At 42.1% G+C, this 16,357-nt stretch overlaps 1 protein-coding gene across 1 annotated transcript in view; it reads right to left on the bottom strand.

The window, feature by feature from the left end:
• LRRC63 (leucine rich repeat containing 63) overlaps positions 1-13,825 on the bottom strand; it is a 61,319-nt gene extending 47,494 nt beyond the window's left edge. Inside the window, exons 1-2 of the mRNA XM_062195169.1 lie at positions 13,754-13,825; positions 13,289-13,448 (exon numbers count right to left, since the gene is read on the bottom strand). Of these exons, the coding sequence (XP_062051153.1) occupies positions 13,289-13,448; positions 13,754-13,825 (232 nt within the window). The remainder of the gene's footprint in view (positions 1-13,288; positions 13,449-13,753) is intronic.
• Positions 13,826-16,357: the final 2,532 nt, after the last annotated feature.

Raw genomic sequence — 16,357 nt, 5'->3', positions numbered from 1 at the left:
GTTGAGAAGTTTTACATCTGGGTTCATGAAAGACATTGGTTTGTAGTTTTCTTCTTTTTGTAATCTCTTTGGTTGTAGTATTAGAATATACTACTCTTATAGAATGACTTAGGAAGTATTTCCACTGCTTCTATTTCTTTTATACATGTTTGGTATAATTCACACATCAAGCATTCCCTGTCTCTTAAAACTGAATTCCCTATCTCTTCAAACTTTTTTTTTTTTTTTTTTTTTTTTGCGTTTAAGCATAGTTTGTACTGTGTTCTTGAAAGACAGTCTGGGAGAGAGCGGCAAGATGGCGGAATAGGAAGAGAGCACACTGATAGTCCGGGAAGACACAGGTTAATAAAAGTGGAGATACTGCAGGGTCAAGGAAGAATAGGGGAAGAAACAGCAGAGGAAACTCTTCCGGAACTAGTGATTCACAGTGGACCTGCGTGGAGAGCGTGGGAGCCCAAGTTCAGGACACCAGCGGCAGACTCAACACACCAGCACTGGAATGCGAGGTGAGCCGAACCTCAATAGCCTGAGACACCAGCGGGCAAGCAGAAAGAGGAGACTAGAGGGAACGAGGCTTGAAACTCCATGGGGAAAAGTTCACCAGGCTAACTAGAAGAGAGATAGGAAAAAAAAAAAAAGTGACCGATACGGACACGAATTTCTCTCTCTCCACTCACCCCTCAAAGGCGAGCAAGACAAAGAGCAGGCGCCATTTTGGACATACGTCATAAGCAGGGCGACCTCAGGTCTGCACCGGCCCTGGGGGGGTGAAATAACAGGAGATTAGGATCTAACTTGGCAACCCAGTGGGAGACTGCAGGAGAATTGGAGCCTACACCGAGGGCAGCAGAGATTCCCTGTGTGGTCCTTGGGAAAGAGCTCTGATCTCTGGCTCCTGTGGGTATATCATTTGCCTGCTAACTACCTCCAATTACGTTCAGCTGTGCGGAATTACTTCCCTTTTGAATCAAAAAAAAAAAGAAAGAAAGAAAGATTTACCACGCCTAACCTGGGAGTGTCATCTTTGACACACCCTCAACCCTGAGGAACCAAACACAGCTCTCAGGCCACACTCATCTCAAGCCTCTAAGGCTCCACTGAAAGCAGACAGTCCACTTAATATAGAGCCATAGTGTAACAAGAAAAAACACCACAGTGAAGAAACCAAATATCTCCAACATGCCAAACAACAAACGCAAAAACTGAGGTAATAAGAACAAGGAAGACACTATGATGCCCCCAAATGAAAAAGACACCCCAATTCAAGATTATGAAGATGATGAGATAGAAGCAATGCAAGAAGCGGATCTCAAAAAATTGATAAGAACATTAAGAAGTTCTCAAAAACAAATTCTTGAACTACAGAAATCCTTAATGGACAAGATAGAAAATCTCTCTCATGAAAATGAAATATTAAGGAGGAATCAAAATGAAATGAAACAACTAGTAGAACAAGAAACTGTGATAGTGATGAGAAATCATAATGAAATGAAGAATTCAATAGATCAAATGACAAACACATTAGAGATCCTTAAAAACAGAATGGGCGAAGCAGAAGAGAGAATATCAGATTTAGAAGACAGAGAACAGGAAAGGAAACAGGCAAACCAAAGAAAAGAAGGAAATTAGAAAAAAAAAGAGGAAATTAGAAATCTAAAAAATATTGTTGAGAATCTACAGGATACTATTAAAAAACCTAACATTCGGGTACTAGGAGTTCCTGAAGGCATGGAGAGGGAGAAAGGATTAGAAGGCCTTTTTAGTGAGATACTAGCAGAAAATTTCCCAGGTTTGAAAAGGAAAGAGGCATCTTAGTACAGGAAGCTTATAGAACCCCTAATAAACATGACCAAAAGAGATCCTCACCACGACACGTTGTAATCAAACTCACCACAGTGAAACATAAAGAGAAGATTCTAAAAGGTGCAAGAGAGAAACGTCAGATTACTCTCAGAGGATCTCAAATTAGACTCACAGCAGACTTCTCATCAGAAACCCTACAAGCTAGAAGGGAATGGCGAGACATAGCCCAGGTACTAAGAGAGAAAAACTGCCAGCCCAGAATATTATATCCTGCAAAGCTCTCATTTGTGAATGAAGGTGAAATTAAGACTTTTCATAGCAAACAGAAATTGAAAGAGTTTGTTGCCACTTATCCTGCCTGCAAAAGATGCTTAAAGATGTGTTACACACAGAAACACAGAAACATGGTCATCAATATGAAAGAAGGTAAAGGAAGGAACCCTCACAGCAAAAGATCACAGGAAGCTCAATTTCTCTTTGACATAGAATTAAACTCTGATGCTCTGTTAAAGCAATGTGTTAAAGTAATCTATTATGTTCTCTTGATGTCTGTGAAATTCTAATTGTTCAAAAACAGCTGAATTTTTATTAAGAGCTATGGGTTGTTTAAATATGTACTTATTTTCAAAGATTTGAATAATCACCTTGTAACAATGATCAAATTTGGTCTATGTTATGTCATGATTTTAAAGAATCTTATTTCAACCAGATATTTTGGATTTTGAACCTTCTTGGCATTCTTGACAGGCATTCAAAAAATCCAAGTTTCAAACAATCTGGACTCTAAAATTTCCAGAAAATCCTGGACTTTGGTTTTTCCAGTTTGGGCCCAACTGAAAAAAATCGAAGGACCTATGTCTCTCATCTTATAGAGACACCAACTAATCAGGCTATTTGGATTATATTAGAAGTACTGTCAAGATGTGACGTGGTACCAAATTTTAAGTTTCTATAATGGAAAATGTTTGAGAATTAAAAAGTCTAATGATCTTGTGTTACTAGACATGATAGTTATCTTAATGAGAAAGCCCCAGAGGCCTAAAGGGTTTAATACTTGTAAAATCCTGCAGGTGCTTTCAAAAATGCTGTGAAGTAAGCAAGTGCCTCTTGTTGGTTGATGAGTTTATAATTTTAAACATGGCAACTTAAAGTCTTTTGTCATCCACAGTTATATATGATGTGCTGCTCATAAAACTAAAGTGTTGTTGGTTCTGTGTTTAGCTGTCCTCCTATAGGTTCCTATGGACTTTTTCCAGCCACTTCTATTGTATTCAGTACTTTGGGATGGATCTGTAAACAGATGAAGCCAATAATGTATTGACAGTACCAACTGAGAGAAAGTATGGTTAACTGAGGTTACTAAAAACAAAAAGCAATTCAAATCAATTGGCAATCTACAAAAAGAGTTAAAGATTTTAAAAGCTATTATTAAAATTGCTATATTGGTCTATTATGCTATGTTATATGTGTGTACATATTGTATGTCCACATGGGAAAATTTTATTAAGAGTTTTATTTTAAATGGTTTATAGATAAGATTGTCCATAAATTTAAGCTGCTAAAATCAATCAAAGATACATTTTAATTTGTGTGACCTGAATCTGTGTATCATATGTTTTAAACTTGTTGGTAGAAAGAAACTAAAAACATTTTATATGGTTGTGCTTAAGTTTACTGGTTAAACAAACTACATCATGTTAGATATTTAAGAGGTGTTTCCAAATACATGATTCTTAAAATTTATAGAAGGCATTGGACCTTCTGGTAAATGTTTTCTTAAGTTGTTATCTAATGGTTGAAACTGTTTGCTAAGTATTCATGTGATATTGCTATTGTCAGCAAGCGATCTAGGACTTGCTCCCTCATTTCTCTATTCTAAGCCCAACTTGTTCTTTCATTTCTCTATTCTCTTCAAGGTAGGAAACTAATTCTATTATGAAGGAATCTGTAGGACACACAATTTAATCTTTAGACCTTATAAAACTGATGGCTAACATTTTTCTATAATAGCATAGCCAAAATAAGAGCTTAAATAATAATCTCATAGCTAGATTTACTTCGCCATCAGCGAAGTAAACAGTAAGTAGAAAAAACCTTCCTTTCAGACCAAAGGGAAAGAAACTTTTTAAGTAAGAATATAATTTTCCTCATGGGCATTGTCTACCTTAGAAAAACTACTACAGAACATGCCTGTGACTATAGACTTGTAGTTCAGGCCACCGAAGATTAGAGATGGGAAACGGGCACTCCCTTGACTTGCATCCTCTGGTCTGCTTTAACACAAACCAGGAGGAAAAGAAAGCTAGGCATCAGAAGCAATGGGTGGCAGGCCTATTAATGCCTGATCTGTACAGTGATCTGCCCTCAAGGAGACCCAACAGGTCAGTCTACTGCAGTGGCTTTCAATGTGGTAAGCCTGGGCTTCAGCAGAAGTCAGCTTGTGAAGAGCCCTGGCAGCTCTGCCAAGAGTTGGACCACTGGAAATGGACCTGCCCTGGAGTCGAAGGATGCCCAGGTCAGAGCCACAGATCTTATTGGCTCTAAGCTGAAAAGCCCTTCACTCAGCCCAACTTCCAAAGTGACCACTGCAGCTGAGGGGATGGTCAAGTAGGGTCAGCAACATTGCAGGCAGAACTGTAAATTTCTTGTTAGAGATGCCCCCTGCCTTTACCTGGCCAGCTCTCCTCCCAGGCCAGCCAAGTAATGAAAGTCAACAGAGTGCCTTCTCCTGGGAGGTTCACACCTCCCTTAGGATATACCCCATGTGAAGAGATAGATAGGTCTGGGCCTCTTAACTTACAAGGCCTAAAGCCCACCAGTGCCTATTTGCACTCACTAAAACCTTCAGTACTATACTGTGACACAGTGGGTTAAGCCACCAATTGAAACACCAGGAATTCATGTTGGATCCAATCTCATTGCTTCTTATTGATCTACTCAGGTTTTCTATGTCTTCATGATTTAGTTTTTCTGAAACATATGTCCAGAAGTTTTTTTTTCCCCCAGGTTTTCCAATTTGTTGACAATTGTTTTTAATAGTCCCTAATGATCCTTTGTACTTCAGTTGTAATATCCTTCGACCTCAGTTGTAATATCTCTATTTAAATATTGGATGCTTTTCCAGGCCATAGCAGGGAGCTGAATCAGAAGTGGAGCAGCTGGGACTCAAACCAGCACCAATATGGGATGGGCAGGTCAGTTCTTTAACCCACTGAGCCACAGCACCAGCCCCAGTAATGGTCTTTCTTTTGCTTCTGGATGTAGGACTTCCTTAAGCATCTTTTGTAAAGTCAGTCTGATGTTGATGAATTCCCTTGGTTTTTACTCATCTTGGAAATTCTTTATTTCTCCTTCTTTTCTAAAGGATAACTTTTTTTGGGTATAGTATTCTTGGTCGAGAAAAGTTTGGGGTTTGTTTTTTTGCTTTCAGAAGTTAGAATATATCATTCCATTCTCCACTGGACTGTAATATATCTGCTGTAAAATCTTTTGTTAGTTGAATGGAGGGTCTCTTGAATGTGACTTGGCAGTTTTCACTTGTGTTTAAGTTCTCCATTTGATTACTCTTTTGACAGTTTCACTAAAATATGCTGAACTGAGGATCTTTTCTGGTCATGTTTATTTTAGGGTCCAATGGGTTTCCTGTTCCTGGATGTCCATATCTTTCCCAGGACTAGGGACATTTTCTGCTGATTTCATTGAGTAAGTTTGCCATGTATTTCCCCTTTTCTTTCTTTCTTTTTTTTTTTAAATAATTTATTTATTTAAAAGGCAGAGTTACAGAGAGGCAGAGGCAGAGGCAGAGAGAGGTCTACCATCTGATTCACTCCCAAAATGGCTGCAATGGTTGGAGCTGGGCTGTTCCAAAGCCAGGAGCCAGGAGCTTCTGGGTCTTCCACATGGGTGCAGGGGCCCAAGCACTTGGGCCATCTTCCACTGCTTTCCCAGGCCATAGCAGAGAGCTGGATCGGAAGTGGAGCAGTTGGGACTCAAACCAGTGCCCATATGGGATGCCGGCACTGCAGGCGGCAGCTTTACCTACTATGCCACTGCAGCAGCCCCCTGTATTTCCCATTTTCTTCACCACCTGGCTGTGGTTCCCCAAATTCAAATATGTGTCATTCAATGGTGTCCAAAAGATCTCAGAGGCTGTCTTTGTTCTTTTATTTTATTTTTATCTAAGAAATTTAATAAAATTTATCTTCAAGTTCAGATATTCTTCCTTTTGCTGATTCAGTGTGTTGTTGAAGCTTTCAACTGTATTTTTTAGTTCTTCCTTTTCAAGTTTTCTGTTTGGTTCTTTTTCAAGATTGCTACCTCTTTGTTGAGTTTCTCCATATTATTCATTGTTTCACTAATTTTGTTAAATGTTCTGTATTCTTTTGTTTCTCCCTATAATCATTCTTTTTTTTTATTAAACTTTTATTTAATGAATATAAATTTCCAAAGTATAGCTTATGGGTTACAATGGCTTCCCCCCTCCCATAGCTTCCCTCCCGCCCGCAACCCTCCCCTTTCCCGCTCCCTTTCCCCTTCCATTCATGTAAAGATTCATTTTCAATTCTCTTTGTATACAGAAGATCAGTTTAGTATATATTAGGTAAAGATTTCAACATTTTGCCCATATAGCAACATCAAGTGAAAAAACTACCATTGGATTACTAATTATAGCATTAAATAGCAATGTACAGCACATTAAAGACAGAGATCCTACATAATTTTTTTTCAAATTAATTAATTTTCTATGCCATTTCCATTTTAACACCAGGTTGTTTTTTTTTTTCATTTCCAATTCTCTTTATATACAGAAGATCACTTCAGTGTATAATTAGAAAAGACCTCATCAGTCTGTGCCCACACAGAAACGCAAAGTATAAAAATACTGTTTCAGTACCAGTCATAGCATCACTTGGCTTTAGATGACACATTAGGGACAGATCCCACATGGGGTGTAAGTACACAGTGACTCCTGTTGCTGACTTAACAATTTGACACTCCTGTTCATGGCGTCAGTAATCTCCCTAGGCTCTAGTCATGAGTTGCCAGGGCTATGGAAGCCTTTAGAGTTCGCTGTAATCATTCTTTTGAATTCTTTATCAGACACGTCATCAATCTTGGTTTACTTTAGGTCTGTTGCTAATGGCTTACTGTACTTGTCTATTGGCATCTCATGTGGCCTTATGTTGATATTTCTGCATCTGACAGATCGGGTTGTCTTTATCACTTTTAGAAGGTAGCTTTCATGGTAAAAGCCTTTTTATTAATGTTAATTTGGGTGTCAGTTTGGTAGGCTACTTTGGCTTCTGTTCCATTTGGATGCGGTAGTGTAGTCTCCCTATACTTTCTTCCACTGCAATGGAAACCAGGCTTTGGGAATGGTGATTTTACCCATAACCTAAATTCTCTGATAAATCTAAGAAAATCACTGATTATTACTTTCCTTGATTTTGTTGTTGTTAGGATGGGTATGAGGATTTGTAATCTCTTAATGTTTTAAATCCAAAATCGAAAGTCTTCTTATATTTATTTTTCAAATTTTTATGACCTATAATTTGCCACTTCTATATCAAAACTTATTACAAATTATTATTATTTTTTTAAAGATTTTATTTATTTGAGAGGTAGAGTTACAAACAGTGAGAGGAAGAAACAGAGAGAAAGGTCTTCTGTCCATTGGTTCACTCCCCAAATGGCCGCAATAGCTGGTGCTGTGCCAATCTGAAGCCAGGAGCCAGGTGCTTCTTTCTGGTCTACCATGTAGATGCAGGGGCACAAGGACTTGGGCCATCTTTTACTGCTTTCACAGGCCATAGCAGAGAGCTGGATTGGAAGAGGGGCAGCTGGGACTAGAACCAGCACCCATATGAGATGCTGGCGCTGCAGGTGGAGGATGAACCTACTGTGTCACTGCGCCGGCCCCACAAATTATTATTGATGTCTTATTGTTAAGCCCAATCGATATTTATTATTATTTATCTTTATTCAAAGTCTTTTTATCTATTTTATTCTCCATAAAATTCACTTTCTTTTTGATTTCCATGATACTCTGTCATTTTTCCATTCCAAACTCTCATAGAATTTATTTCTTTTTCCTGGAAAGTCTTTCTCATTCCCAGTTCACTAATAAATATTGTAAAGGTTCTATCATCATCTTTCTCTTCACTCCTACTCATTTTCTAAAAACAATAATAACTCTAAAATCTGGGTCTGAAGTTCAAAGCATCTCACACTTATCATGTCCAAATCAGACCCACCAGTAGTTTCTATTTCCCTATATCTCACAGAGGTACACCTGTTATCTAATAACAAAACAAACACAAAACACCAAAACATAAACCTTAATTCTTTCTGCATACATTCCCCAAGTTTTGTGTAACAAATTATCATAAAACTGGTGACCTGAAATGATGGATATTTCTTATTTCTTGTCGCAGTTCTGGGGTGCCAAAGTCAGTATCACTAAGCCAAAATCAAGGTGTCAGAAGGACCGTGCTCTTTCTGAAATCTTTTTTTTAAAGAAACCATTCATTGCTTGCTCCAATTTCTGGTACTCCTAGAATTTCATGGCTTGTGACTTTAGTTGCCTTACCTTGAAATTTTTCTTTGCTCCATCTTTGTATCATCTTATGTGTGTAATCTCTCTGACTCCCTCTTACAAGGACAAATGTAATTGTATTAAGGGCCCATCCAGATAAGCCACAATAATCTTTCCATCCCCAAATCCCTGAATTTATCATTTCTAAAACCTCAGATAACTTTTTCTGAGATGACATTCACAAGTTCCAGGAAGTAGAATGTTGCTTATCTTTTAGTGGGGTTATTTTTCAGCTTATCCCACTTCCTGTCCTTCAGGCCTTACATTTAACCCAGTCAGTCATCTATGGGCTTTATTCAAATTATATATGTCAGGGCTGGTACTGTGGCACACAGGGTTAAGCCACTTGCAACCCTAGCACCCCATGTCAGAGTGACAGTTCAAGTCCCAGCAACTCCACTTTTTTTTTTTTTTTTTTTTTGGACAGGCAGAGTGGACAATGAGAGAGAGACAGAGAGAAAGGTCTTCCTTTTGCCATTGGTTCACCCTCCAATGGCCGCCGCGGCTGGCGCGCTGTGGCCGGCGCACCGCGCTGATCCAATGGCAGGAGCCAGGTGCTTCTCCTGGTCTCCCATGGGGTGCAGGGCCCAAGGACTTGGGCCATCCTCCACTGCACTCCCTGTCCACAGCAGAGAACTGGCCTAGAAGAGGGGCAACCGGGACAGGATTGGTGCCCCGACCGGGACTAGAACCTGGTGTGCCAGCGCCACAAGGCGGAGGATTAGCCTAGTGAGCCGCGGCGCCGGCAAGCTACTCCACTTTTAATCCACATTCCTGCTAATGCACTGGAAAGGCAGTGGAAGGTGACTCAAGTAATTGGATCCCTGAAACACACATGAAAAGATCAGGATTCAGGATGGAGGTCCTGACTCCTGGCTTCAGCATAGCCCAGACTTAGCTGTTGTGGCCATTTGGGGAGTGAACCAGTAGATAGAAAATTTCTCTCTCTGATGCTCTACCATCCAAATAAATATGTTTTTTTAAATTATATATTTCAACTCATCACAATGCACCTCACCACACCTTAAAATGATATGTTTTTCTTTTTTTTTTATTTCCTCCACTATGAGAGTCACTAAAGTGAGCTGTTTTTCTGATGGATTTGTGTACAATCCTTGAAAACTAGTGATTTAATTAAAGTCTGCTATTTCAGAATCAAAAAATAAGACCAGTTGAATAATCACTTGCTAAAGCCATACATCATATTAAGTTTGGAAGTGAGATTAAAATTCAGATACCTGGACTCCAATTCTAGAGAATTTTTTACCATCCCAGGTTGCTATAGTCCATAAATAATCTTGGGCCACACAACTATCACAACTATCAAAGCATCTTACAGCTATTCAGTTTTTTTGTTTTTGTTTTTGTAAATATGTTTATAAAGTTCTGGCACACAGGTTATTGCATTTGAACTTTCTTTTCTCCTAGTTAAATGACCAAGAAACAAAACAATTTTTCCCTTCTGATTCTCACTGCCATGATCCTAGTCTACATTGACGTATCCCCCTTGTTTTTCTGATATTTCTTTAAAATGTCTTCATCCAATTGTCAGAATCTTATCAGTGATCATTCAGATTTCTTCATTTGGCATGAACTGGATCCACTTACTCTAAACATGCTGTGTGATGACTCCTTACTTTCCAGTGAAAACAGTCACTGCAATTACCTCTGACAACCACAAAGACAATACTTCATTTATAACTTCATTTCCTATGTCAGTCTCACTGTGTGGAACATCTTCTCTTCCTAATCAATTAAAATAATTGTATCCTTTCAAAGTCTACCTTAAATTTTTTTTAAAAGATTTATTTTATTTATTTGAAAGAGAGTTACGGAGAGAGGTAGAGACAGAGAGAGAGAGGGACTTCCATCTGCTGGTTCACTCCTCAGATGGCAGCAGTGGCCGGAGCTGTGCCGATCCGAAGCCAGGAGGCAGGAGCCAGGAGTCTTCTCCGGGTCTCCCATGTGAGTGGAGGGGCCCAAGGCCTTGGGCCATCTTCTACTGCTATCCCAGGCCATAGCAGAGAGCTGGATCAGAAAAGGAGCAGCCGGGACTAGAACTGGGGCCCATATGGGATGCCGGCACTTCAGGCCAGGGCTTTAACCTGCTGCACCACAGCATTGGCCCTTATACCTTAAATTCTGTGCAATTCCTCCTTTTTTTTTTTTTTTTATTAACACAACCTACACTTACTGCTATCATTAATTCATTCAACAAATATTTAACATCTACCATGTGCCAGCCATATTCACAGTGCTGTGGTACGATGATATAACAAGCTTTCCTACAATGAAAGATCTCACATTATAGTATAGAAATTGGGCAGATAAACACTATAAGAGAGAATAAGTGTTCGGTAAGGTAAAGTGTGGGATACTATTAGAGAAGAGAGGAAGGTACTCTTCCTGAATGATCAGAGAAGAGGTTGGTAAAGAAATCTCCCCAACGCAGATGATCTCTGTCTCCTTGATTCCACGATTTCCTATTGTGTTTTTTTAGAAGCATATTTTGCAATATTTTCAAGTTTTTCCCTGGCGTATTAAATTTCTACTTTTTAAATATTCTCTTTTGCCATCAGAAACTACAGAAGTCTCCTCTACAATTGAGCATATTTTATTCCACTTTTATTAATTCCTCAAGTCTAAGTTCCAGCCTTATTTATTCCTGCCCCAGTGTTGTCTCACATCTCTGAACTATTCCTACTCTATACCACCAATTCTATGCTGCTTTGTACTGCTGTTTCAGACTTATTGTATGTGTGCCTCACTGGTAAAGTTTAAAAGATGTCAGAGCTTTGAAGGTCACTGGAAGATCTTCAGAGTCCTGAAAGGCAATGGCCAGACATTCATCTCATTTGAATTTAACATTATGAATCAAGTTAGTCAGTTGGGGCCGGCGCCGTGGCTCAATAGCCTATCCTCTGCCTGCGACGCCAGCACACCGGGTTCTAGTCCCGGTTGGGGCGGCGGATTCTGTCCTAGTTGCTCCTCTTCCAGGCTAACTTTCTGCTGTGGCCTGGGAGTGCAGTGGAGGATGGCCCAAGTCCTTGGGCCCTGCACCCACATGGGAGACCAGGGGAAGCACCTGGCTCCTGGCTTCGGATTAGCATGGTGCGCTGGCCGCAGTGTGCTGGCCGTAGCGGCCATTGGAAGGTGAACCAACGGTAAAGGAAGACCTTTCTCTCTGTCTCTCTCTCTCACTGTCCACTCTACCTGTAAAAAAAAAAAAAAAAGTCAGTTGGTAGAGGAGATTGAAAAGGAGAAATATTCAGCTGGTGTCGCGGCTTACTAGGCTAATCCTCCGCCTGCGGCACCAGTACCCCGGGTTCTAGTCCCGGTTGGGGCACTGGATTCTGTCCCGGTTGCTCCTCTTCCAGTCCAGCTCTCTGCTGTGGCCCCGGCGTGCAGTGGAGGATGGCCCAAGTGCTTGGGGCCTGCACCCGCACGGGAGACCAGGAGAAGCACCTGGCTCCTGGCTTCGGATTGGCGCAGCACCAGCCGTGGCAACCACTGGACATTGGAGGGTGAACCAACAGAAAAGGAAGACCTTTCTCTGTCTCTCTCTCTCTCACTATCTAACTCTACCTGTCAAATAAAAAAAATTAAAAAAAAAAAAAGAAAAGGGGAAATATTCTAATTCATCAAAGCTTATTGTAAGGAATTAATGAGAAACTATGCACAAAAATGTAGGATTAGGGACTTAGAAAAATTATAAAAGTAACTCATCTTTGCTTCATATTATTTATCACATGGTAATTTTACATTTATTTATATGATTAATTGACTATCATCTCTATCTCACCAGGGAGTAACTAATTAAGGGGATTAGCAAGGTCTCTATTTTAAGATTTATTTTATTTATTTGAAAGGTTAGTCCATTCCCCAAATCGTCACTCCCAAAGGGAACTCCATCCTGGCCCCCGGGTGTGTGGCAGGGGTCCAAGCACCTGGACCATTTTCCGAGGATTTTCCAGGTGCATTAACAGGGAGCTGCATCCGAAAGTGCAGAGAAGCCAGGACCTGACCCAGTAGTCCATCACAAGGCCAGCCCCATGCAGGGTCTGTTTTTGTTCAGTATTATAACTCCAATTCTGTATAAATGCAGTCAACCCTCATTATCTGTGGTAGTTCTATTCGATTAAGTCTCAGAAAACACTGACTTATCCAGTGCTAAACTGTTAGGAAAAATACACGATTAGGTTCCTTTGAGTCTCTGGTCTCAAGCTATTTGACAACCAATCCTCAATACATAATCTTACTGCTTGTATTTCTATTTAAAGACACCTTATGAAATATATTTTATGTACAATGAGCCCATGACTAACAGCCTTGTCCCTAAGCCAGAAGGCAGCTTATCTAACACATGCATTGTTCTCTGTCGGCACATCACAGCCTTCTCATGCCCAAGGACACTGAGCAGTTTGTCGGGACTATGCTTGGGGCCCATTTTCAGCAGTGAAGTCAAGCACACCCATTCCACAAACACAGCACCACACAGACTGGGGAAGCGGCATTGAGCTCAAACAAGAAGGCAGAAGTAGCCTTATCCCCCTCAGCTGGAACCATGTGCATCCTGAAACGTATTTTCCACTCCTTTGCCCATGTCCACAAATGACTAGGTATGACCTACAAGTGCTGATTTGGGGGTTACAAATAAATTTTGTTACAAATAAATTTTATCAATGAGGTAAATTTACATCTACTGTATACATGAATGAAGATAAATGACTATACGTGTTGAACTGCATTGGATGTTACATCTTCTTACAACAAACATTGTAAGTTATGGTTATTAATGAATGTCTTTTTTGGATTCTGAGCTGTGCAAGACAAGGAATTTTTATGTAAAATACAAAAATGTTAATATACATTTATGACTACTACACATACCTGAACGGAATTGCTTCTTATACACAGACACCTTACGGAGTTTTGGAGGTAAAGGTCTTCGAAGAAGTTGTGGGTATGTCTGCATTTTAATGAAAAATAACCGCTGTTTTTCATAACTGTTCCTTAAGAATCGAAGTTTTGGAATATGCTTGAATTGCTGCTGAAAAACAATTGGAATCTAGATTATATCTTAATGAAAATGATTACATGGTGATGTCTTAAACCAAAGTAGAATTCCTTTATTTAAAAAGGAAGGTAAGAAAAATTTTCCTTGAAAACTTTTCAAAAGCATACAAATAAAATTTAGGTACAATACAGAATTTTGCTAATCAAGATCATTCCAAAATTTCCCATGTTATAAAACTGAATCTACCAATGCTATTTCAGCTAGGAAATACAGATTTTTCAGAAAAATAGAAATGACAATTTTTCACTACTTCCAAAATGTTATCACTATAAATTTACAAAATGTTTTTGATCAAAAAGATGTGGAAGATCATTGTACAAGGGGAATTCAAAAAATTCCTGGAAATGCATTTTATGAATAACTATGCGTGGATTTCAATTTTTTTTCCCACAAAACGCCTTTTAATTCCATTTCCACCATCTTATAGAAGCTTCTGAAGACTCTCAGTGTCTAATCATTCACCATAAGTTGTCTCCTTTCTTCAGTGGTACCTGTTATAAATTTCAGACACTCTAGGTGGGCCCTAACAACTCAGTCTAAAAATAAGACAGACTCCCGTATAATGCGAATTCCCGGAGTCGCTGGGAATCCCAGTTAGCCCAAATCATGCAAGAAGATGCGTCCAAAAATGTGCCCTTGGTTTGCAGGGCAACAGCGAAAGCGCCGAGCACGCCGCCTCTCTGCAGACGGCCTAGAAGGGACCAGTCGGGAGCCACACAAAGGGGCCCTGCACCCTCGGAAGGGAACTGTACACACAGGCGCTCCAAGTTTGCTCCCTGGAAGTGCGTCCCACGCGACGGGGCAACTTTCCTCCTTTCGTATCCGAAGAGATGCCTGGAAGCGCCGAACTACCCATCACCGCTGGTGCCCAAACCAACCGGCGTTTCGTCTGCCATCCCCTCTTCCTCGGGACCTAGGCCGCGACGTAAAGGTCCAGCGAGGTCGGGAGGCCGTCCCGCTACGTCTCGCTCCCAAGGTAGCATCTAGGCCACCTCACACCTCCTAGCGAAGTGCAGCCGGAAGCCAAAGAGGCAGGCCCTGGCAACCAGAGGCCAATCAGCCTGTTCCACCTGAGGGACTCGCGGCGCCGCGGGTGTGGCCAGCGGCAGGGGCGGGGCCGGAGGCAGGGGCGTGGCTGGCTCAGTGGGCGGGGCCAGCGGCAGGGGCGGGGCCGGCGGCCACGGCGGGACAGGCTACGCGGCTGTGGCCGACGGCAGGGGCGGGGCCGTCGGAGGGCGGGGCCGGCGGCAGGGGCGTGGCTGCTCCATGGGCGGGGCCAGCGGCAGGGGCGGGGCCGGCGGCCAAGGCGGGACAGGCTATGCGGCTGTGGCCGGCGGCAGGGGCGGGGCCAGCGGCAAAGGGCGGGGCCGGCGGAGGGGCGGGGCCGGCGGCCAGGGCGGGGGGGGGGCTACGAGGGCAGGGCCCGGCGCGCGCCCTCCGAGCCCCGCGGGGCTCAGTCGCCTTCGTCCCGCGCTGGTGTGGCGCTGCCGGGGAGGCTGCGGGTGCTGGGGGCAGGAGCCGCCCGCTCGGTGTGCAGCTGCGGTACGGAACGCAGTGGGGATGCTTGTTGCTACTGTTCTTATTTCTTAATGACCAGGGCCACGGGCGTGTGGCGTCCGGGCTGCACTCTCCCTCGCGCAGCCGGCTCCCGTGGCTAGGGTGGCGGTGCCCTCGGATGGGCGAACCTGCTGCTCTCTTTGCGTGCTCCTTTAATGCAGCCTGTCTCGTCTTTCCGCTGAGTCCTGTAAGGGGTGTGCTGCAGAGGTATCGGGGCGTCATTGAAAGAGACCCATTGCTCAGGCAGAGTCACTCGTTTGATGACCGCACTGAGTGTCCCCGTCGCGGTGCTGACGGGCCCGCGCGTCCGCGCTAGAGCGTCGTGTGTGTTTGCAGGTATGTGCCTGAGGCTCTGGTTATGAGGGAGAGAGCCCAGGAGAGAACTCAGGAGGCAGAAGTGGAAATCTCAACTCGGAAAGTAAAGGATGCGGACGCCCCCGCCCCCGCCCCCGCCCCCGCCCCCGGTTTGTTTTTTGATGGTGAATTTTTGTTTTTGTCTTTTTAAGTGTTAAGTGCAGGAATTTTAGTGACATATTGGACAAGGAGAGACTTCCGTGCCAATGGAACCTGGTGTGGGGGATCTTTCCAGGTCACTCCCTAAGTCTGCTTTTTTCTTCTTAGGAACAAGGCTGTATTTTAAAATAATCAATGAAAAAAAGTAGAAAAGTAAAAAAGTGTATGCTGGAACTCTGGGAAATGTGCAAATTGGATTCCCTTAGAATATTAGCATGTGGTTTCTTCTCCATGTCAGACTACTGTGTCCCAATAGACTGCAACCCCAGCTCATGAATTTATTCCAGTTTCCTGTGTCTACATCAGAGATTGATTAGCTTCTGGGAAAGGTAAGAAAGTTGACAGTAAAAGGCAGATCGGATGGCCGCGTTTGGCCTCAAGTAACAAAGATTTTGTGCGTATTCTGTGAATGTGAAAAAATGTTTATGTTCAGAAGCATAAGAAAGTGTGTGCCAGTTTGTAAACTGAGTGAGGTTCCTGTGTTCTTAAAAGCCGTTTGAACTATGACAGCTACTAGAATTGTTTTACTGGCTGATGCTTGGCTTTTTAAATTCGTATTTGGTTTTGCCTAGTCGAAGTCAAGGCTAGGCATTGCTCAGTATTTGTTGTGAAGTGCTTTGTCACATGGGCTCAGGTATCAGGCATCATTCCTTGCAGATTTGTCTCCAAGTACCAGGCCACATCCTAGAGCTGTTTAGTATGCAACCTCTGCAGAGTTAGCGTTTTGGCTTCTACTGCTCACTGTTTCTAGCACAGAGGAGCAAGTGTTTAGACAAATGAACTACTTGTGAAAATTAAATCCGTGGCTTTAT

Source organism: Lepus europaeus, chromosome 6, assembly GCF_033115175.1.
Source record: "Lepus europaeus isolate LE1 chromosome 6, mLepTim1.pri, whole genome shotgun sequence".
Classification (NCBI taxonomy): Eukaryota; Metazoa; Chordata; class Mammalia; order Lagomorpha; family Leporidae; genus Lepus; species Lepus europaeus.
The sequence above is the reverse complement of the archived record's forward strand: the minus strand, read 5'-3'. Positions and strand labels throughout refer to the sequence as shown.